At 27.1% G+C, this 26105-nt stretch overlaps 1 protein-coding gene across 1 annotated transcript; it reads left to right on the top strand.

Annotated features, from left to right (window-relative positions):
- Nucleotides 1-8355: 8355 nt before the first annotated feature.
- LOC126907484 (uncharacterized) lies at nucleotides 8356-19394 on the top strand. The gene is made up of 6 exons (XM_050688811.1): nucleotides 8356-8606; nucleotides 15897-16064; nucleotides 17373-17597; nucleotides 17675-17865; nucleotides 18136-18764; nucleotides 19062-19394. Exons 1-6 carry the CDS (start codon nucleotides 8493-8495, stop codon nucleotides 19076-19078), a joined length of 1344 nt encoding a protein of 447 aa, XP_050544768.1. The 5' UTR covers nucleotides 8356-8492; the 3' UTR covers nucleotides 19079-19394.
- Nucleotides 19395-26105: the final 6711 nt, after the last annotated feature.

Below are 26105 nucleotides of genomic sequence, written 5' to 3'. Positions count from 1 at the left end.
AAATACTTCGATGCAAATTTTTAGATAGTGTTTAATTTTAAAAAATTGGTGGATTATTCCAAAAGTTACATGATCTGCTAGTTTCTTATAAATATCCTGATTAAGATAAAGTATGTCGAATGAAAAATGGAATTATTAAAAAATATTATTTCTCATAAAAAAATTGTGTTGATCCATACACTTTTCAAAAAAATTATAGCATTACAAAGTTAAAAATTAAAAAAATAAAATCGAGAATTTTCACACAAAAATAGCATTTGATAGCCATTTTCACCGTGAAGACAAAATAAAGTCCAATTTTTTTTTTATAATATTAAATTATATTACATAAGCTTTAATTTAAGATATATATAAAAGTATTAGTATTTCCGGAACACTTTCAAAAATGAAGTTGAAAAAGTTTTACTTTCTCTATGCATTTTTATGTTTGAACCCCCCCTATATTAAGGGAAATGGTCCGATTTAAAAAAAAAGTATGTCGAATGAAAGAAGAATATAAATATTATTTTTATAAAAAAATTGTATTGATCCATAAATTTTTCAAAAAGTTATAACATTTTAAAATTAAAAATGTAAAATATAAAATCGAGAATTTTAACACAAAAATAGCATACGGTAGCTATTTTCACCGTGAAGACAATGTAAAGTCCGAAATTTTTTTTTTCCATAATAAAGTATATTACATTAACTTTAGTATGTGTTTAGCGTTGATAATGGTAACATTGTTTCCGAAATACGTATCCGCGACTTTTCATTAATTTTTTTGTGGCTTTTGGTTTAATATTTTTAATATTTTTTAGTTTTTTTAAATTAATAATATTTTTAATATAGTTTTAATTTTACTTATATATAGAAGTGTCTGACTATCTGGAATTCAAAAGTTAAGTTAAAAAAATAAATTTTTTGTGAAAAAGTTATCATTTTGAATTCCCCTATAGTCATGTAAAGGGTCAGATTTATAATAATAGTATACCAAATAAAAAAAATTGAAAAAATTTCGAAAATTAGCAATTTTTTAATTTGTAATTTTTTTGGAGGTTTCCCCCATTTACGGGGAACGAGGGAAATTTTTTCAATTTTTGAGGATAATGTCTTCGACTAGATACGATTTGTGATCTTTTGACGTATCGTTGAAAGAAATCAGTTCGGTGAGAGCTGAGAAAAAGTGATAACAGCCAAAAAAAAAAACACATCAAAGTAAAACTAATACCTTCTCAGCTTCGCATCGAAGCTAAAAACTTTAGGAAGAAAAGAGGGGACAAAAATTACATTAAGCGACATCTATGTCAAAATCACGTAAAAATATTCGTTAGTGTTTGAAATACGCTTCATTTTGTGTTTGAATTCATTTAAATTAAAATTTTGTTAATTAAAACTTTCTGAAGCAGCTATTTTTTTATAATTAAGAAAACCCTAAAAAGTTGGATTGGACTTGTTGGATAGTACATTTAATATGAATATATAAACTTCTCATAGTTACGTATTTATACATAAACATTACGTGTGTATAAATAGATTTATAATTTTTTGTAATTCTCCCACGAGATAAAATAATTTGAAATTAGTGATGAAAAATAATGCATAGTTGTATAATATCTAGGAAAATTATACTGCAATAATTCAAATTTCATAATTAACAACCTATATTTAATATGTTCCGTCTTTAATTGTAATTGCAGTTGTTATACATGTCAACAATGTGTTATCAATGATTAAACAACACTGGTGTAAACGAAGTTAATTTATCAAGTATAAAAAAGAGCGCCGTAAACGCCAAAATTTAACGTAGGATTTCATTTAAGGCTTGGAACATTAATCTAGAAAACGAATGGATTTCGATTTTTATTCATTAAAAAATTAATTCTTCCAAAAATAATGTATTCTTATTCACATTCACTAAAAATGAATGCATTAAAGTTCACATTCATTTGAATTGTTTTATAAAACACTTAATGAATGTGCCCCCTCCTCATTAAATTTTAACCTCTATTATTAGATCTGTAAAACAGATTAAAATACAAAATTTTGAAATTATAAACAAAAGAAGTCATAAAAATATAATTCTTTTAATGTTAATTAATAATCTCAGTATCCTATATGTCGGTAATGAAAATTTGAATGATAAAAATTTAATTTATTAATACTTGTACATTGTATAACGTACGAGGTATAAAAATTAGTAAATAAAACGAAATAAATAATTATTATTAATGAATAACAATAAATATTTTAATTTAGAAAGCAGTGTCATTCACAAATTTTTTCTTGGGAAGAGAAATTCATATTATATTTTTTTCTACCTCCCCTCAAAAAAACGCAACTTAATCATATATTTATTCGTACCACGAGTGAGTTCTATTCCCCATATCATCTCCACAAGAACGTTTATGATAGGAAGATCTTAAATTTAGTCTATTAAAAGAATACATAAGGTTAAGTCAATCACACATGTAATACATAAAAATTTAATAAATTAAACAGTCTTTTTATCAATAGATAACGAAATTAAAACAAAGTAAAGTTGCCTTGTGCCATTTTAACAATATCTGGGTTAAATAAATCACAGCCACTATAATAATACATAAAAACTAAATAAATCAAACATTCTTATGTTAATAATAAATAATCAATAAACCAAGTGTCTTTGATAAAATTTTTAAACGCTCACTGTGTGCCAACATTTTTTTCTCAAATTCGCAAATAATTTTCCTAGAATAACGTTGTCGAGCTCATTTCTTAAAAAAAAAAAGTTTTAAAATCGTACGCCGTTAAGTAATTTTTCATTGTTTTATTGTATAATAAGATAATTTTGACCAGAAAGATCTACCAATAAAATTTATGGAAATTTAATCCGTTATAATTTATTATTTTTATATAAAATTGATCACGCAATTAATCTAATATACTTGACTAATTTTATACTGATACAAAATATGTAGTTTTAGTTTACGATAGTGCACTGGATGCAAAAATATACAATAAAAATATCATAGCAATGAGAAAGTATTCTTTGGAACAGAATAATTAGTCATTTTTATTTTATTTAAACTATTTTTTTTCTTTTATTTGAATAGTTGATGAATGTATTTTTACATCCAATTTGCCATTTGCATTTTTATAAAAACTAGTTAATTCATACTTTAAAAATTGAATGTACTCATAAGTTTACTTTAAAAAAATGAATATATTCCAAACCGTGGTTCTATTTCTATTTAGTTGAGCGTGTAATAAACGAAGTTATAATTATTATGCTAAGCGCCATTCATTTTGTTAATTTTTACGTTCATGACAACAAATTACTATGAAATATAAAAATTAATATAAATAAAAATATGCCAATTTTATCATTTAAATGACTTTTTTTAGATAGTAATGATAGCTTAAGAAGTGTGGGTGCCCACTTGCCCTACCTGGAAGTGTATATCATAAAAAGAGAGATCCCTACAATATAAATTGGAAAATATTAAATTTTATTATATTTCATAATCTTTTTGTTGTCTTACCCTATGGAAAAGCTCATCTTTATTATTTTAAAGGTCCAAAAAATAGTATTATATTATTTACTAATTTATGTTGTTTTGCTATTATAAATTAAGTTTCATAGGAAAAATAATTGTTCAATTTTATTTAATGTGATTTTATAGTTAACATATTTTGTCAATTACAAAAAAAAAATGAATGAATAATAATTAGGTACCACAGCAAATGAGTTTCAGTAGAAAAATGAAAAATATTTTTTAAAAATAACATTAATAAATCTTGTTTAAAACTGACCATTATTAAAAAAGTCCACAAATTTTTTGAAATAATGTAGAAATTGGATGTATTTTTTTGTTATTTGTACATTTTGATTTTTTAACCCATTTTATTTTTATTTTGGTTCACCTTTTCTTTCTCAGATAAAATAATTTTATACTGAAAAATAATTGTGTTGTATTAATATTTACAAACTATACTGCGACCTTAGTGTTGATTGTATCTTGGGAATAATTATTTTGTTCGAATACCAAAAAATACGTTTTAAATTTCCTTATAATTAAAGTAATTGCTTTGAAATAACTAGCATTTGTAATTCATTTACTCATTGGTAAATTTGCTAATTCGGTTAGTAATCTTAATTAAAAATATTTAATTAATATAATTATTGAGTTGAGATTTTCATAAAAGATTATATGTTGAACTTACACTATCTTCAATTATAGTAGAGTAATATTAATAGTGAAAAGTGAAATTAGAATTTTTACTATTGTCTTCCTGGAAAACAATTAAATACATTATTATATTTTTAACTGTGGTGCAGTGGATCATTTAGTCGCCGCCTTGACGCTTATATTCAGCTGCGCTAATTACTGTTGGTTGACTATCAGGTACTTTACCATTAACACCACACACTTTGCCTCCTAACTGGTTCCCTTAGCTATAATGAGATTATGTCCGGTCAACAGCCTGAGTAAAAATTTTGTCAAATCAAAATGTTAGAGCTGACCTCATATATTTAAAATAGAGGCTAAGAAGATGATAATGATAATATATTTTAATAATCGTATCTTTGTTAAAAATTGTAATAAAAGTTGAAATGTTTACTTTAACATAAGTGTAAAATAGAGGATATTACACAAAAATAGGATATTTTTAAATATGGTAAACGTTTATAGCACTAAGACAAGTCCTGAGAACAAAGTTTTTTTCTAAATAAAGTAGATTATATAAGCTTTAATTTAAGATATAAATATAGAGAAATATCAAGTTTTCCAGAACATAGAAAAAGTTAACTTTTTTTGCAAATATCACTATTTTGAATCCCCCTCTGTGGTCAAGTAAAAAGTAATATTAAAAAAAAAAAGTATATCAAATAAAAGAGAAATACCTAAGGTAATTACATAAAAAAAAAGTTGATTTTTACATAAAAATTTATTTTTCAATTTCTGCATCCATTTGCCCATAGAAAATAAGGTGTCGGAAAAAAATATTTTTTTGAACATATTGTATGTAACATAAACTTTTTTTTAACATATGTTTGAATCTTGGAGTATTTCCGGAACATTTTCAAAACTTAAGTTGAAAAGGTTAAGTTTTTGAGCAAAATCTGCTATTTTGAACCACCCCATATGCAAGGGTCAGATTTTTAAAAAATGTAGAAACCAAATAGAAGCCAAGTAGCATAGGTAATTATATATAAAAAAAATTATTTTTTTCCGTTTATTTTCAAAAAGTTATGACAGTTTTAAGAAAAAAAAAATCGAAATTTTTGGGAATTTCACCCATGTACAGGAAATGAGTGAATTTTTTTCAATTTTCAAGGATAATTTGTTTAACAAGATATTATTTGTAATCCTTTAACGTACCGTTGAATTAAATCGATCCGATGAGAGCTGAGAAAAATTAGTGACAAACATTTAAAAAAAAAACACATTGCAAAATTAATACTTTTTCAGCTTCGCATTAAAGCTAAAATTTTGAGACTGTGCTTCACTTTTAACATTAAAAATTGCGGTATATATCAAACTACAACAGTATAATATACGTACACTTAATGGGCAATATAGTTCATAAAAGATGCTCGTATATGCATAAAATTAATCATAACTATTTGTACATAAGAAAGAGAATAAGTTGTGAATTGTTCACCATTTACTTGAATTAATATTGCGATATTTATTTTAACAAGAACAATAAATAAGTCTTTGTTTAAAATAATAAAAGTGTACTTGCCAAAACGTTTAAAAATAAAAAAGTATTGTTAATAAACTATTTTCGAAATTATAGAAATAAGAAAATTTAATTTGTTTTGATATAATAATGAGTTTCTATAAATGAGATTTTAAAGAAAACTATTGACGTTAGAAGTCTATTTTAATAGAGAAATAAAAACTTATTAATCTATTAAAGTAATTTACTTACTATATTTGGCCGACCACAAGTAGTTGGGATATAGGTGAGAAAAAAGAACAAAGAAAGAAGAAGATATATTTTATGAGTAAAATGAACGAGCAAAACTTTAGGAAAACATTGAATAATCTATGTTAATACTATTTTTGTTTACATCCCAGAATAAAAAAAAAAATTTAATCCAATGTTAAATTTATTTTCCTCTATTTAAATTAATATTTTAATACAACTATAGTTATATACTATTTAAAATATATAATTCAGTATCTATTTCACTTTATTTTTATTTTAAGGTATTATCATAAATTATAGTAAATTTTTATAATAATTCGTATTAATTACAACTAAAAATTGGCGTCATTTTAATTATTCATAGTTTGTTAAAGTAACAATACTCAATTTAGATTTAAATAGTGAGAGTTATTTTCATAGCAATTTAGGATTATGAGGAGAAAGTCAATTTTGCAAAACCCACTTAATTAAATATTAGCTTCACTAATTTCAATAAAATATACTGTTAATAACACTAAATACTATTTGTATAATGATCTAAAATTATCTATGCAAAAACGTAGATAAATCATCAAGAAAACTCATTTTCACCGTACAAAATAATTCGTTCATATTATTTGATTAAATCTTTCGTTGAAAAATTTATGATGAGAAATATTATCTAACAATGAAGGATACAATATTTTATTCAAGTACAAGAGAGCTAAGAATTCGTGATCCATGAGCTTAAATTAAAAATACCTACGTACTTATAAAATAACCTTGAATTTTTTATACAATGGAAATGCATAGGTAGTTTGAAATGAATTCCTTCAATAGATTTTCTCACTGATTAATTACTGGAGAAGATCACATAAAATATAACCGTATGGTTCATAATATTTTTACTAATTTGGTTTGGTTGGGTTAAATGTGCCAAAATATAAAAAAAAAAACATTAAATATTTAAAACTATTAATCATTTAATAAAGAAAATACTTTATTTCCTAGAATTAAACCCATTAATGATGGACAATTCCCGTCTGGTATTTTAAAGAGACAAAAAATATACTTAAAACCAATAAATGAATAAAAATAAAATAAATTTTATATAACTTATAAAATCATTTTAAATATAAACTTTGAATACTTATTTAATTACTATACGTACAATTTTTGTTTGTTTATTTGTTAGAAGTGTAAGATTAAATTATTTTAATTCATACGATATTCATTGTTATTCTTTTTGAAAACGCCATTTAAAATGGAATCATCCTTCTATCTAAGCAAATTACTGCTTAGCCAGGTTTTTTTGCTAGTGAAAATAATAAAAAATATTCATCAATTGAAATGATTATTAATTCCACAGGGGTAGTTAAATATTTTTTTTATAAAAAAGAAAGCGAGTTGTCACTTTTCTTAACATCTTAAGTATAATATAAATAATTTAAATTTAAGCAAAAACATAGACAACATAAAATATTGAAATTTCTGAAAATATTTAATAAGATATATTTCTTTTTTAGTAAACAACTTATTTTTAAAAATAAAAATTTGAAAAATGTATGCATATAATGTAGATAATTAATGATTTTTATTTTTATAAATAAAATTCATAAATCCTCGTTAACTTTATCCTCATTGGAAGCAACATGATCACGGATATAATAAAATTATTGCTAATTGTATATTATAGGGTAAATATTTACGAATTTGTTATTATAATTATTAATTACAAATGTATAAATATGAACATTACAGTAACGATTTTCTTTATAACATTTTGAGAAATTTGCCATGATCATTTAATAAAATAAAATAACAATATACTATACATGAAGTTTGATAAATATTATTATAATTTTAGAGGTCAAATTTATAATAAATCAAAAATTCATATTTATTATTATTATTATAGTTTCTTATTTAGTTTAGGAAACGTTAAGAGAAATATTTTACAGACTGTAAAACTATCAATTTTTGAAGAAGGAGTTTTTCATTATTAAGTAAAACATAAATGAATGGAGTTATTCTAAATATGTTTAGCATTAGAGAAAATATTTTATAAAAAGATAATTATCTTTTATTTATGAAATAATTTTAAAGTAAAATTTCTATCATAAAAAAAATTATCGTTTGTTGTTAGTAAACAGTATTATTTTTTCAATAGAACTAAAAAGTAGAATTTTCTAATTCAAAGGATTTGTGATTTTTAGCTGTTTACAAAACACATATGGAACTACGAAAGAAAAAATAATTATAAGAATAATTGCAGGATACAAATAAAAAAATTGAAGGTCAGAGTTAATAACAATATTAACAGTACGAATAACAACAAAAATCAACAATGAGCAAACGTTGCAAATGGAAAAGTTGTATTACATTTGGTGCGTCGAGCGTGGGAGGTAAGCGCCCCTTCCAAAACGACTGTGGGCGCCAGCAGTGGTGGAAAGCCGGTCCTCCGGTTCGCCTTTTTCTTCGGTTGATGTTCAGTCCTAGTCCGGTCGCACTTGAATATTATTGTTATTAAGACCTGACGGACAACCTAAAACAGTTTCACAGCTGTACAAATATCCTCCAACTATTTTTTTGTTGTCTGTTGTCGCCCAATTATGGATAAACAACAAGAGGCAGCAGCAGCAGCCGCCGGCTCAGTTGTCGATGATAGTGTCAGCATGAAGAGCGAATATCCAACCCACGAGGTATTTGTTTCTGAACCTCCACCGGTGAGTTTATATCTTTTGAAAAACATACTAGTAATACTTTTGTTCAAAGTCTTATTCAATACGCCTATGCTATTACATGCGGTTAACGGGCGCAAAATAGACATACTGAATAAATTCAATCAATTAATTATCGAATTATATTAAGAAAAAAACATTACACGCTGAAATAAGAGAAAAAAACGATAGCCCGCACTATCGTCATACTCCATTTCCTTCAAAGAAAGCTATTCAAAATATTATTATTGTTAAACCTTTCTAGGTTTGTGTTTCACGTAATAAACTGCAAAAAAAAAAAATGAAATGCTGAAAATTAAAATATAACTTATAACTGTTAACCAATAGTTATGATTTATTTAATAATAAAGCAAAATAATAAACAATAGTTTTACTTTTACTTCTAATTGGTCATAATGTTACCTGAAATATAGGTGATAATAAATTTATTTTTTTGGCTAATGAGAAAATACTTGAATTGAAATAATATCGTTTATCACAACTTTGTTTTTTAAATTCGTGGGTGTAAAAGAAGTCACATTTAATTAACAAAAGCGATTTTATTTTGGTATTTTTTTTTCCACAAATGTAACTGAACAGTATTTTTAACGGACAAATGTCTGTCGACATCAACTCCGAATTTTACCTGAGAAATTTACTGATATACAAGCTGTGCTTAGGTATTCAACCATAAAGTAGATCTTTCATATTTTCTACTTTTATTTTTAATTTGTAGATCTGATAATTTTATTTTGTTGTTTCGATAATAAATTGACGAATAGTCATAGACCAATTACACAACTGTATTGTAGGAAAAGTTCACAACAACCAGTATAATATTACATGTATTGTAATATACGCTCTTGCATAATGATGATGGTTATATTAAAACAAAAAAAAAGTAAAATAATACACGATAAATAAAAGAAAAAAACAAACAATGGTTCGTGCGAATGTCGTGTTAGAGGGCACAGTACCAGACACACATTCGTTTATGTTCGTTGAAATTATTATTGTACTCGTGTGCCTATCTATGTAAAAGATGTGGTGTGTCGAGGACGACCAGGTATTTGTAAAATATCCTTTCTCCGAGATTCGTGTTTATTCATTTACCTTGGGTCTGTTCTGTTCGAAGTTGTGACACATTGTATTTTATGGCGTTTTACTGAAAATTTAAGTTAATTTACGCGGCTGTGTGAGGGAAACGCTTTTATTTTTTTTAAAAAGCTTTTCGGTCTCCGCATGCCTATCTGAACACAACAAGGTTACAATGACAGGTTTATTTGACCAGATGAACTACACGGGAACAATTAATGCGTTAAAAATTAACGTTGTCGACTTGTACTGTAGTCAGGCTGAAGTTATCAATGTGTACACATTACATTAGCATAGTTATTTTTTGTGTATTTAGATAATTTTAACAATAGTCACCGGGTGGACAAACAAAAGAGGTACTGTGAACCGGTAAAATAATGTAAATGTGGCTGTTGTCTGTTTCGTCTGCGTCACCATTACAGTGCGTTTAACCTAATTGTCGTCGTCAAAACTCCAATTGTAGTTTGGCTAAACTTACATAGAATCGTTTGTAAAACAAAAAAAATGTATTTGACATTTGTCCTTTTGTTTTGTTTTTGCAACCGCTTGTTGATGAGAAAATTTGCCTACGAAGAGAGTAATTAAACACAAATTGCGAGAAAGTTTGTTTTCCCTATTTACCTTACTGTCAACAACTATCACTATAATATGACTGTTTCTACCGCCTCGTTATGGAAAAACCTGAAAATAACAACTATTTTTTATCCATTACAGGCTGACAATCCGGTGCATTTTGACAACTAGCGCATTTAGTGGGCGATTGCGATTACAATCAAATTTCTTCTCCCAAATGTCATGCGAGTACATTTTAATTCACTTTAAACATAAGTACTTTCCAGTTTCAAGTGCACAAATTGCATATGCACCAGCGAACAGTTTCACTAGTGATACAATAACATAATACATTTTGTATCCACTTACAAACACAACGCTTTCTCTCTTTATGATCTGACCCAGTGAACGGTTTGTTCATCTAGCCGCTTTTCATTTTCACAGCTGTGTTGGAACGACATTTGACATTTGACTTTTCTCTTTTGATCTGTGAGATAATTCTCAAAGTGATAATACACCAGTATAGCCGTGGCCATTTTCTTTTATTACTTTAGTTAAATTGATTATTAAATCATTTTTAAGTAAGAATTTACTTTTAACACGAGGAATCGTTTTGTTTTAGACGCATGATTTGTATTTGAAAAAATCACGATAAATAGCTGTATAACTATTTGATTTTTAATAAATCTACTCTCGTGAAATGCAAAAATGTATCAATCTGTTTGTCATGATTAATGATAAAGTAGAAATCAGTAGAGATTTATATAATGTTGTAGTTTTATCGAAAAATTTTTACTCGAGTTTGTCAAGCAATAAAAAAAATCTTAAATTTAACGTTTTAGATATAAATAATGTATTGTTTTTACAGAGAAAATTTAGAGCTGTTAGAAACTGAAGACTAATATATTTTTTTTAAAAGGCTTTCAAACATTTTCAGCAAACAAAACGAATTGTTAAAATACGTATAACTAACTTTAATTATCTATTTGTTAGTTAATTTGTTCGAATATGGCATTTCATCAATAGAAATATTTTTCGACAACTAATGACTTACAATTGTTTTACAAGCAAGTCATGATTATGCTGACCTTTAATCATGCCGGTATTAATTGATTTGTCTGTTGAACATAATTATAAATTAAAGTACAGTTATGACAAGTATTAAATTACATTAGATGTTTGGACAAATCATAAAAACATTATAAACTTGTTGTGAAATTACCGTACAATTTTCAAAATTATTTCACCGTTTAGAAAATTATGTTAAATGATTCTAAGACATCAAATTATCTTAAATAACTGATTTAATTATAAAGTGAGGGTTATAATCCTCATTATTTGTTTATTGAATTTACGATTTTATTTACAATATAATAAATTTAAATTAAAAAAATATTACCGTTTGCAATGAATAACCTTGAATAAATAATTTAAATAAATAAAATTATTTAAATTCGTCACAAAATAAAAGCTTTAAATTGACGTTGTTTATGCCTAACAAGTTCGTTTCTTATTAATAATGAATTTATTTCAATGATGCGAAGGTTTTCGAGTAAATTTATATATTTACTGCTAACATTTTACACATCGACAATGAATTCGTTTTAAATCATAAGAATTGATCATTTGTGGCTAAAATTATTAAAATGAAAAATATTTTTTATTGCTTAGTTTAGTAATTAATATTTTAGATATATTTTTAATTTTAACTGAATTTAAAATTCTTCAGATATACCAATATTAGTATCACATCATTATTTCGCTTTGATAATTAATATTATTTTCATATTACTATTTTACATCAATGAATTACAATAAAAAATAATAAATTAATTAAAAAAACATGTTTTTAACTCGTAGTATTTTATTTTTTTTTTTTTGCAAAAGTTCATTTGTTAATATATTTTCTTTACCGATTATTTTATATAGTGTAGAATATCATTGGGAGCGTTAACCATGAACAAATTTTACAAAAAAAAAAACAATTATTTTATCGTAACACAATGGTTTTTTTCGGTTTGATTTTTAATGAGTTTCTTTATATATAAATTGCACACGTCCTAACGTAAACTATTGTTTACTGTTTATATATTGAACATAGAGTATAATTTTATTTTTCGCAACTTTTTATCATTGTTAATCGTTGTAAAAAATAAAGTATCAGTTTTTAAATTTGAAGTTTTTCCAACTAATTAACATTAATTTACCCGAGATACTATTAATTGTAATCGTATTGTACCAATTAATACATGTTCAGAGTTCGATTAATCTGAGTAAACAACAATATTGCATAACTAAAAATACACTGGTTAACGCTGCTTGACCATTAAAAAAAATTACACAACTATAAAAAATGTTACCTATCTGTACAATATTGCTACAACATAACAATATTTTTATTATGGACCTACGTCTCCGCCAGGTTCAATGAACCAAACGCTTTCTCCTTTAAAGACTCGTATATTATTCACCATAAAAAACTATCTATACCGATAATTTTTGTACGTGTACAATTTGACAAATTGTTGAGGTATAGCAAACATTTCAGTGTGAACTAACAATAACGAGTATTGAATAATGATTAGTAGTTGGTGACTGCCAAAATAATACGAATGTCACCAATAAAATGCCAAAAAATATCGGTACTTTTTGTAAGTAATGTTTTGCACAGTGACATGAATCAGTCTACTTCTTATACCGTTATAGACATTTTGTTTGTAACCTGTAGGAGCGCTGAACCGGATAAAATTTAATTGAACCATAGGAAAAAAAGGAGCTGTAATTCTATCACAATTATCGTAGGTTAATACATCGACTATTAAAAAAAAAACAATTTCGGGGGAAAATATTACAAAATTAAATTAAAAAAACTTAATTCCCTTAAAAACATATAATTTCGGGTATTTAATACACTTGTTTGAAAACTATTCATTGTTAAAATGGGATCTGTGGAAACTACAATTATTTCCCAGATTATATTTCACTGACATAGATAACTCATTCAACTTTTTTGTGTGCTTGTTACATAAATAATGTCCAGACGGATTAATTTTTTGGAAGAGGCGATTATAATAATTATTTTTATAATTCGTTAACTATTATAGTCAACTATTTTGTAATAATTAAGATAAGAATTAACTTTCAAACTAATCGAAACTAGTATAAATTACAGCTACTTCAAAGAAAATTTTAATCGTGAAAAAATTCGGTTGAAAACTATGTACCAATTTAAAATGGAAAATAAACTTTTAAAAACTCAGAGTATCGGAACAGTCTAATCAACAGTAACGAATTTTTTTTGGTTAACCATAGCAGCTATTTTTAACTTTATGCTACAGATACAACATTCTAAATATTATCAATTAAAAATGAGACTTACTCGAGTATAACGACGACCCGTGGAAATTGAAACCGACTTAACTGTTTTGACGTTTATTTCCGTGTATAACACAACAATCTGCAAATAAATAAATGTATTTCACATTTGCTAATATTTTTTGCCCAGCATTCGTTTCTATATTAAATAATAATTGTTTGTAAAACAAAAAACTATTTATAGCCAACATATTAATTAAACGAGTATATTGAGAAACACCATTGCATATACAAATTAAATCTCTTATTTTCCCCTTCTAAGGGTATTAGAAACAATATTTTTATTTAGAAATCTTTTAAATTGTCTACAAAATAACTCGCTAATTTCATTGCAATCGAATAAATTCTTCTTTATAAATGTGGATGTGTAAACAACAATTATAGAAATAATTATTACTTTGTTTTTGCTCAAATAATCGTTACAAAATATGAAACACGACTTTATTTATTACATTTGTTCTTTATAAATAGCTTGTGTATAATTTGCTTGTACAACTGCATTTTTCTATTAAGTATAGTTAGTTTTTATTTGAAAGCAAAAAGAAAAACCACTTTTCATTTTTAATAACAGATAATTATCTCCTGTAAAATGTTTCAAATGACTCAAACATTATCGACAGAATGTTGGCAATTACTCAGACCATCAAAACCGTTTCATATTATTAAATGGAACGTTTTGCGTTTCTTCATACGTTTTCTTTTTTCTAACGGATCGTTAGCTTAATATTTGATGGTTACGGAAGCATTAATTATTTATTACGATAGTCATGTGGATGTTATGAAAAAGAACATGCTCATGAATTGTTAAGTACTATATTTCGTCAACTTACAATAACAATAATCAATATTTCCAAACATAAAGCGTTTCTGCAATTGTTAAAGGTTTGCAGACGTGAACAATAAAAATGAGATGTTTTAATTAGGAAATATAATCTCCATAATAATAAAGAAAGTGTCTAATACTCCTAATGTTGAGTAATTTCTATTCATAAGACTCATGAACAGGGGCTAACACGTTACGCGGTTATTATATCCTGGTTACATTATCACTGTCTTTGTGTAAATACTCATGAAAAACAATTGGTTCGCCATTAAATTTCGTTTACAGCGCTTTCCCGATTATTACTCTACAACATTATTATTCAGTTAAACATTTTTTATCGTGAAACAAAAAAAAAGAAAAATGGGATTCGAATTTTCGCTAGTCATTTCCATGTATACAGGACGTCCCATCCGACAATCATATCCATTAGATCACAGTATTGTAACACAATATTTTCATATTTTTGTTCGTTAAACCATGAAAATCTATAATAATTACTGGTGCACGCAGTAATTATTATGAAAATATTTACAAATGACATTGAAAAAATAAAATGTCAACGTTTAATGGTTTACGTTCATTGGCCTATCGAAATTTCCAATGGAAATTTTCCATTTTGATTGTTTTCTATTACTGTAATCTAACCAAATTAGTAAAATTACTTCCAAACCCATTGTCCATTCAAAGCGATCATTTTTTCCTTCTAATTTGATTTTATTAGGTATAGATTCGGACATCCGTTACAGAGCAATGGTAATCGAGAAAGTACCAGACTCAAAAAAAAACCACAATCACACATTTTCTTGTTATCACAACAACAGTCGCTTTGTTGATACATATTGTTTATAATTCATCGTATCGATGTTACGGCTGTTACTGCGATTATTTATTCTTATAAGCAAACAGCTTTTAATTATATCTCACTGATAAAGTAAATAGTAAGTTAATACAATGGCCTATATCACCATATAACTGAATTCATTGCTGGTTGTTTGTTTATTGCAATATGACTATTAACGTTTGATATTTATTTGCATTAGTAAAAACGTGAAACTCCGACTTAAATTTACAATTAGGGACAAACTATAAGAAAAACTGATCGAATCATGAATCTAGTCATGAAAAATCGTGACTAATTGTCATCACGTTTATTCAGTATTATAAAGATGCGCATTGCACTTGAAAACGTGAGTGTTCACACAGCATCGCATTGAAAATAAATTATAGAAAATTACTAAAAAATCAAAGTCCTATTCAAATATTAACATTTATTGGTGTTATGTGTTTTGCAATATTATCTTTTATTTGAATTCCTATATGGTTACTGTATGGTTGAACGTGAAGTATCATAAAATTTTAAGAAAGAATGAAACGTGTGCTCTATTATACTTTTAATCGAATAAAACGATCAATTAACACATTCAAATAAAATAATTCTTGCTGTTTTTCAGGCCTATAAACTGAAATCTCGACCCACTTCAGTTCAAATAGCAAGAATAGCTGCATTCACAGTAGTAGCCTGCACGTTCATTTTGGGATCATTCATGTTGGCTGCTGCTTATTTGCAAGCAAATGCATCATGTTCTCAATTGTTACACGCCGAAGCTCTTCTCAGACAGGTAATACAAATCTATTTTACGGTCTATCGGAGAGATACCATCGTTTTACTTGAAAAATGTATAAATATTTATGAAAAATTATGACTAAGTATTTGTGATCTTTAAAATATAGTTATTAACCAACTAAGAAACTATTATACTTGGAAGTTCAAGTATGTTCATAATACATTAACTATTGTTGTACACAATGACAATATCTATTGTAAGGAAACATTACGCACTTTGTTATAAAATACATTTTTTTTTACATATGGTGAAACAGTTTTTATAATAACATCATTTAAATTCATATTAAAAAACTCATGTATAAGAGACATCAGACATAATATCTGCGAATTAAACAGCTGTAATGACGTGTGAGAACATTAGAATGAATATCACTTTCTTTGAATTTATTTTTTTTCATTTAACGATTTAACAGTTTTCAGATAAGAATTGTTTGGCTTTCACTATAATCCAGGTGTAGACGGTGAAACCAGCTTCCCAGTTAATTTTATTTTACTTATTGCCATTACTTAATACTCGATAAAAACAGAGTAAACATTTATATAGAATGGTTTATTATAATTTTTTTTTATGATGACATAAAATTATATTAGTTGACAAATGTCATATGCTCGTTAAAGACATTATTTCTTCAAAAAATAAATATTATATAAATTTTCAACAGTCACGCCACGGCTAACAATAATTAGTAAAACAATTTCTATAAAAATCACTTAAAACGTAATTTTATCATTTGATTTGTTGGTATTTGTATGAATTCTTTCATGATTTTTATTAAAATTTAATAAAGGATTAAATATAATATTAGGATTAAATTTTATACTCGTTACACATGATTAATAAAAAATAATTATCATGACAGAAACGTAAATTTGAATTAGAATTGATGTGAATAAATGAAAATAGCACCAACTTCAATTATATAAAACATTCTTTACATTTCAACAGACACCTCGGTTTTAGCTTGTATATAAATGGTAATTATTGAAGTATAAGTATATGGGTCACTGTATGTTCAACCGATGTTATTACTCTGTGTAACCAACCATTAAGACCAAGAAATTAGTTATGAAACAAAGTAGTGTATTGTAGCTATTCCAACATCTTTATGCATAATTTATATGCGACATTTCATTTGCAATACTTAAAAACATTAATTTTTTACCTATGATATAACTATCCACCATATTTTTACTCCTGAACATTTAATATTTATCAAACAAAATCGACCTGGTATTGCTCTTTATGGTGTATAGAATATAATTTCATGCTTAGCATATATTCCATAATTTTCGTTTTTAGAGCGAAGAAGCCGCTGATCGCCCACAGTTCCAAGCACTTGTGGATCCTCTGCAATCTGATGAAAGTTCTGACTCCAAACAAGAAGAACTTCCGGTTCATCAACAAATTTCTAGAAATGTGGAAAGCCAACAACAAGCCGCTATAAGTGGTGGTAATGAACCATCGGCTCCAACGCCAGTACAGGTCAAGTTACCAATGGATTTGGATTTAGAAGGAATAATTGGAGTGAGTATTTTAATTAAATTAACACATAATGTATCTTCCAAAAAATATTGATTTTTTAATAAATTAACCTTTCACAGAATTTATTAGAAAAAAATCAGCGTTCTCGAATGAATTGCGTTGTTGAAAAGAAACGTGCTGAAGAAGTCATGGATCATCAGCCAAAAACTGTCAGATTACCATTTGGTCTCAACATTACCACCGATCCTCGTTTTGAACACGTAACTGGTGAAAGAATTAGTATTATTTGCGAAAGTGGGCATGATGAAAGGTGAATATTATTCTATTTTTTGACATTCCCCTAAACAAAATAAGATTAAAGAGGATAATTTTAAATAAGTCATTTATCATAATCATGTTTAAAGTCCTCTTTAAAAGTTATTACTTGTGCCAGAGAGCACGAGAAAACCTACATAGCCCAGTGAAACGGAATCGTTCGCCGGGACCTACACACCGAGATACGATGCGTTATTGACTGAGCTAAGTGGGCCGCCTAATAATATTTCTAATGTTATAAAAATGGTAACTTTTTTTTTAATAGACGAGCTCCTAGCCATATGGAACGAATGTCACCCCATCATCCTATGATGATGCCAATCCCAATGGGTCATAATCCTATGACCCATTTACCCAATATGATAGTTCCACCACCTCCACCACCTCCACATCATCAAATGCCTCCTCACCCTCAACACAATGAAGGGCCAGTACCATTAGCCATGATTGCTAGAATAAATGCAGATATTGATAATCAACTTCAAATGCAAGAACAACAACAAATCGAAGAGCACATTATTCCTATTTTCCAACAACTTTTACCCGAACTCAGATCTATGCCAGAGCAACCAGAGCAACAACAACAATCACAACAAGAACAAAAACAAGAGGTTGAGGATAGAGCTATGCCCAACAAAGTATTATACCATCCAGCGATAGCTGAAGGGCGCGCACTTTATACCGTTGCCGTGTCTGAAAAAGACAATAACGAAGGACCTCACATGTCCCACCAATCCATTTCACCCGAACACATGCGTCAACACTTACCTATGTTTCAAAGAGTTCCTATTAATGTTCCAGTTCAAATGATGATACCTCATGGAGCAGATCAACAGATTATCCAACAGGATAGTTCAGTCGACGAATCTAAACCAGAAGAAGATCGTCCACACTGTAAGTATATAAATTTCATTGTAATTTTAAACAATCTAAAAAGTTTCAAGTATAAATATGATGTATGCGTTAGTAAAATTTAATGTTTACAAATTATTATACGAATAATTTAATAAATTAGGAATTGATAGACGTAACTATAAAAAAAATGTTTTAAGTGCTAAATTAATTGTTTTTCTTATTCTAAAAATATTTGTATATAGCAATTTTTTGAAATGAAAAGCTAAGCAGTTTGCGTTTAATTATGTACTCATAATTAAAAAAAATAAAATTATAATTTTTTTTTTTTTTTGACAGATGTTCACCCTCGTTGAATTTGAATATCCACGGAAATTAAGCAAGTCAGCCGTGATCATTTTTTTTATGAAACTTGCATTTTTTACATGAAAAATTATATACTATTGTTATTGGTCTATTGATTTTATATATATATATATATATGTCCATGTTGAAGTTAAATTTCAAACAATCAAATAACAAAATAAGATTAAATAATGCATAGTTTTGATCGACTCAGTCAATTAAGAATATACAACCTTAGTGACAATAAAAAGCAACATTGTAATTAAGCTAAAATTTTATTTTTAATGTATATTTTCAAACATAAAATAACATTTTGATCTTTGTTTATATTGATTTTTTTTTAAGATTTTGTTAATGTTAATTGTGATAGTGTTATAAAGTTTAGCTTAGAGTAATACTAAATGCATACCATATAATACATTTTATGATATGTATTATAACATGTTATTATAGAATAAACTTTAAATTAAAATAAAATTATATAAAACTTATAGATGAATAGTTAGGTACATACATCATTGTCGTAGATATTATGTTATCATTATAAGTCAGTTAGTGGTACCATAGGCTTCGTGAAATACTTGCTCACTCGTCTAATCATTAAGACATATAAATAGTTGGTGATCCAGAATTTTTTTATTTTTATAAAAGAATTTAAATCTCAGTTATTTTTTTATTTTACTTTATTATAAAACTTAATAGTAAATAAACATTATAAGCGGCTATAACTATTCAATTGCATTTGAAAAATAATAATACGTCAGGAAAGCAAAAAAAGCATTAGATAATATAAAATTTGCAAAATAAAACTAATTATAAAAAATACTGGTGGTATTAAAATTATTTTTTATGATATTTTCAAGTTGTTTCATGAATGTATATGTATATGTAAAGGCGTGCATAAGTTAAAATTTAGGACAGACTCGGTTATAACTATTATAATTTGGACCTATAGAGTATTGCTTTTGTATGGTACAGAACGCCTTTAGAAGGATCTAGTTGACCAGTTGTTATAAAGATCATTGATTATATTATTTCGTGGGACAGCTGATCACCAGCATCTTGCTTTACTCACCCCCTTGCCCACCAATCACGGCAAATCGATGACCTCCGTGTCGGTTTTCATCCATGTACAGTTCATTGTCATAAGTCAGTCAGTCGATTGTTTTTACGTGTCACTCCTTTTCTGTTGCAAGCGCCTTCGCTTGAATAGTAAATTATTCGGCCATTGTACGGCATAGTTTTTTTTATTTCTTGTTTGTTGCACCCTTATGCTCAAAGTTTACGTGCCCTTGAACGGCACTAGTGATTGGTCCCTAAGCATCACTAGACATTATCATTGCCGTAGTCTGTTCTCATCTGCCATTACGTGCCTGGATTTACACTCTGACTCGTCATACTAAGATTTTCGACACCAAAACCACAAAATCTCATACAGTCCACTCATCATTATCAACAGCGTCATCTATACAGCTGAGTTTTATATTATTTTTAATGTTAATTATTGTTTGTTCTAATTGAGATTAATTATTTTGTTTTATGCCGCTTCGCCGGCCACTAGTATTTTAAGGCCCCCCGTGACCCCTTAAATTTAAGATACTCTCAAAGGGATTTCTAATCTATGTGATTATTTGTTATTTAATTATTGTCTACTTTCGTTTACTTATTGGATGTATAGTTAGCCGTCATCTCCTAGGTGACCCAATCCCGCATGAATAATAACGTTTTTTAAACAGGATTAAGGTAAAACGGCATTCTAGTGCGGTGCACAACTAACCGTCCTACGGTATAGCTGCCTCGTACGCATCAATTAATGACATTAATTTTTTTTCAATCATAAAACATCTTATGGAGTCCAGTCATGGATCTGATAACATGATTTAGGTAAGTCGGGCCTGCTCGACTTACTCGCTGGACATGCCACTGGAAGTAGTTGTTCCTCCAGAATCTCGTTCTAATATTTATAACTAAGTTTCATATATGTTGAAGATGTTATTAATAAAATAATTAACAAATATTTTTTAAGTATAGAATACAGTTTTATTTATTTAAAAAACAATTGACATTGTTAATTTACAAATGAAATTTGTCTTATTGTATGAGAAAAAAATAAATAAACAAAATTTTAAAATTAAATAAAAAAATTAACAAAATAAACAGGAAAAAGTTAACAACAAACAACAATAAAGATTGAACAAGTGTTCATGAAACGAAACACATAAATGTGTAATAAATAAAAAAAAACTTAAGTGTTTAAAATAATCTACCACAAATGAGTGAAAAACAAATGTTGCAGATTTTGAAAATATTTGAGGATCGACTCACTGAAAACTCCGTCGTAAGGAGCGTTTGCGGCGTGACGATGGGCAACTTGAACATGACGATCCGCTAGTATAACGTTGAATTAAATTCATTTTAAACATCAACATCTTGTTTCTACCTGCTACAGATTCCATCTGATCAGCTATACCCCGAAGTCTGCTGAATATAAATAGTCCGTGATTGTTTAAGATGCTGGGCTCAGACGAGGTAGATTGCGGAATGACCAATTGGATCAAGGTATGCGAAAATTCCCACACTGATCTAATATTCCGCATATTTTGTGTTTCTTCGGCATCATAATTGTCAAGGTAGATGTCCATAACGCGGAAAATGTTCATTCTTTGATCTTTCAAACAGTCTCGCAACACGACGGAGGTGGTACAGGGAGGCTGGGATGGATTGCTCGATTCCATTTCTCTCAAATCATCATTAATTAGTTTTATCACCAGTCGATATATTTTGTCGGTCTCAATGAGGAGTTCAATCAACTTGTCCCGGCCTCCTTCGATCTGCTTGGTTACTTCTGAAATTTTCTTATTTTGCGATTCCATAATGACCTTGTTGAATAGCTTGATTTTCAAAAAATACAAAATGAATTCACGACGACAAATTGACAGTTCACAAGTAACGGCAGACCGTAAACTCTCATTGAATGTTTACCGTATTTATAGGAAAAAAAATTCCAGTCACTTAGCAACATTTGAGTTGAAATAATAGATTTTACATATACGAATTTATTTTCAGCTAGCACACATTATTATTTTATTTACGGCCATTATATTTTATTATTTTACTTTCAGCCAGAAGTATAAATGTTATTTTTTTTATAAATTTTTATTTTCAATTTCACCTAGTGGTTGACGATAGATTTTAGCATATTAAAATCTAGTGGCGTGTCCAGGATTAAAATTCACACCACGCCCGGTTATAATTATTGTAATTTTTATCTATAGGATTGAAACTAAGTCCTCTCCGGGGGCATATTAATGACGTTTATTTTGCTATCGTATATTCGTTTTTTTTAAAACACTTCATAGGGATCGAGCCTAGAAACTTAATAGATCTGAAAATTGGTCGGGTAGACCAACAGATCTACCATGCATACTCGCTGGTAGGCCACTGCATATATGATATTTGAATAATTGAAAAATTAAGTGTAATTATAATAAATAATTACTTTAATAATCCAGTTACAGTTTATATTAACTGTACACACTTATTTGCCAGTTATATACTATGAAAAAAATGGTTTGTAATCTGTATTTTTAATAGTTTGATTGGGCCAATGTATTACTTTTTAATGAAACCATTGAGTTCTCATAATAATTAAGCCAATTCAAATTTTAGAAAATTTGGTTTTAGTAGGAGCATCTATGATTAATAATAAATTTAGACAATGTAGTTATATGTTTAGTATGTTGACTGGTGAAAGTAACTTTTTTTATAAATAAAAAAAGAATAGATGTTTCCCGCCTAATGAATTAATTTTATGAAATAACATAGTGAAGACTTAAACATTTTATGATTGTCTCAAAGTTTATAATAAATGAACTATTTTAATAAACTATTGATCTTATTATATGGTTTGATAATTTAATCTGAAAACTCGTCCAAAACTTCCATTCTCCCCTACTTATCTTTTACACTACCCCTAAAAAATTATCTAGATCATAATCGAAGAATAGGGTTTGAATAAACATTTAAATTAAGTTCATTAAATTTTTTTTTTCAAAACAGAAATTTCAAATCTCTACATTCAATACTAAACTCCAGATAATAAATTTTTTATTTTATATAAACAAACAAAGTTATTAACAAGTTTACACAGGAACAGTAAAATAGTAGCAAGCTATTTTATACATTTCAAGTTTGTACCAGCGAATTAAATAATCTAAACGATTTTAAGATATTTATATTTTTTTTAAATACTCGGAAATATACCTGTAAGTATTTTTAAATACTTGTGTACACATTTTTATAAAAATAATATTACGAAGTCTGTTCGAAAAGTACCAATATTTTATTTTTAATAATTTAATTGAATATTTAGTTCAAAGTTGAAATTACACATAATTTAAAGTTATCTCCTTCAAGATACTCTTCTCCGTACGAAATGCAATGGTTCCAGCAATCATGTCATTTTTCAAAAGTCCTTTGAAACTATTCCAAAGTGCTTTAAGTTGTGTTACCATATTCGTTTTAGTTTCCTCTACATCTTGAAGCCATTGTCCATTAATGTATTTAATGTATGACTTTATGTCCTATTGTATCCATAGACCCACGTTTAGTCGCCTGTGATGAAGTTTTTAATGAAATTGAAATCAGCAGAACGATTTTTAAGATCTTGTCATATTGCTAAACGATTTTTCTTTTGTTATAGAGTAAACAATCGCAGGATAAATTTGGCACCTACCCTTATCATTTGTAAATTTTCTGTTAAAATTTCATGACAATATCCGATTATGATATCTGCCATATTTGCAATTTACTAACCGTTAATTTGCGGTAATTTCGCAGTTTTTCGCACATTTTTACCATATCATACATTTTTGGATGTCGACGGTCTTTCAGAATGTGGATCATCTTCAGTGACTGTCGACTAATCTTAAAACATTTAAACCACTCGAAGTGATGGAACGACTTAATGAACTTTCCCCAAAAACAGTTTTAATCATTGCGTACGATTCCGTTGCATTTGTATCAAATTTCCAGCAAAACTTAATTCACGCACGTTATTTGTTAATTTCAGACATGTTGAAAACGGCGCAAAAACAAATTGACTGAATTTAACGACGTGTAATAATAAACTGAGATAAGATAGTAACATCAGGTTTTGTTTAAAATATCAACTAATACACGAAAAATAATAATATTTATGATTTAAAATGTTTTCATTAGTAGATTAGCCTTAATGACATTTGTCCTAGTATTTCTTGAACATACTTCATATTTATTAGAAATTCTGATATTTTCACTTAGTTATGCTTGGCAAATCTAATTTAACCCAAAAATATCACAAGGATAAATTTTCAGAAAATTATAATTTTTTATAAAAAAAAAACTAAAAAATGACTTGTTATATTTATTTTTCTTATAAACAATTTTTAAGGAAATATTTTAATTTTTAATTACCATTCATAAGTTTATGATATAGAACTCTAAGTATATTTCGGATTCTTGTATGACAATTGTATTGTGAAACAATATGAACAATATTCAAATATTATGGCAAAAGCAATATATTTTTTGCTTTGCTTAGTATATTAAGAAAATTAATCGACCACAAATATGATTAGTAATATTATAAAACTAGAAAAAAATTAAATTATTTTAATAATAATTGAAAATGCCTTACATTATTTGGATAGGCAACTTAGATGTTATCTAAATGTTAGCGCCGAATCACGGAGCTTTATGAAAATATATTTTGAAAATCGATTTTTATTTACACGTATTAATTTTTTAGTATTTACCCGTGCTTTATATTTTTTTTAATTATCTCTTCAAAAATATTTTCTATATCGATCCCGAATAAGCTGTGATCCGACTTAAGTTCATACAATTATTAATGATTAATTTAACTGAAAGGAGAAAAAGAAAAATTACTATAAGAATCGTATTACTTAAATGTTATTTGAAGATAATAGAAATTTAAGTATAACTCTAGGTGATCTGATTTTAACTAAGGGAATTATAGAGTTGACAAACATTATATTTATCAGTATTTTAATTGTCAAGTCATAAAATATACTAATTTCAGTAAACGTAAAAAATAATTTTTTTTTTCAATTTATGATATTTAATTAAAAAAGTTTATCTATGATTCATAGTATAAAACTACTAACAGATATTAGTTTAATAATTAAATTTAAACTTAATAATAAATAATTAATATTAAATAGTCACAAAATAGATGTCTGGCGCGTGTGATATAATAATTGACAACACATAATGTCATACCACATTAAAAAATAAATAAATAATCAGTTTTTAATAAATTAAAATATTTTACAGTAAGGACTTATGCAATTTATATATACATAACGAAAAAAAAATTACGCATACAAGCCACACACTTTTTTTTTTTTACGTAAAAAAACATGTTTATATATAATCATTTAAGATAATTTGTTGTTAATTAATGTAGACATTAATGAACAAAATATTACCTTAAATAATCAACGCTAAATGTAGTACACAATAAAATATATTATTAAAAGTTAAAAAAATGTTATTTGTGAAACCCGAATAGTAATATAAGTATTAATATATATGAGAAAAATAAATTATAACTTATTATTCAAAATCAATTTTGTTAAGCCGCGTCTACCACCGTAGGTGAACGGATGGGTGACCATACGTGCTCTTTTTCGGTGGCAAAAAAACACCATGTTCTCAGTGCAGAAAATAACGAGAAACGTGCACTAATAAATTTCTTATTAATTCATTAATTATACGTTGTTTTATAATGGGTTTTTAAATTAATTTTCAAATATTATTTTAACCTTTAATGTATAAGGTTCAATCATGTTTTAGCATCGACGCGAAGCTGAGAAGGTATTGGTTTTACTATGATGCATTTTTTTTTTTTCTGTGTCTGTTACCACATTTTATCAGCTCTCATCAAATTGATTTCTTTCAACGATACGTCAAAAGATCACAAATTGTATCTAATCGAAGACATTACCCTCCAAAATTGAAAAAATTTCCCTCGTT

Source organism: Daktulosphaira vitifoliae, unplaced genomic scaffold (assembly GCF_025091365.1).
Source record: "Daktulosphaira vitifoliae isolate Bord-2020 unplaced genomic scaffold, ASM2509136v1 Scaffold_5, whole genome shotgun sequence".
In the NCBI taxonomy this organism is placed as follows: Eukaryota; Metazoa; Arthropoda; class Insecta; order Hemiptera; family Phylloxeridae; genus Daktulosphaira; species Daktulosphaira vitifoliae.
This window is presented reverse-complemented; position numbering and strand designations above follow the sequence as displayed.

Coding starts and splice junctions, on each gene's coding strand:
- LOC126907484 (XM_050688811.1), top strand. CDS start 8,493: ATGGATAAACAACAAGAGGCAGCAGCAGCAGCCGCCGGCTCAGTTGTC. Junction 8,607..15,896: donor TTGTTTCTGAACCTCCACCG/GTGAGTTTATAT, acceptor GCTGTTTTTCAG/GCCTATAAACTGAAATCTCG. Junction 16,065..17,372: donor CCGAAGCTCTTCTCAGACAG/GTAATACAAATC, acceptor TTTCGTTTTTAG/AGCGAAGAAGCCGCTGATCG.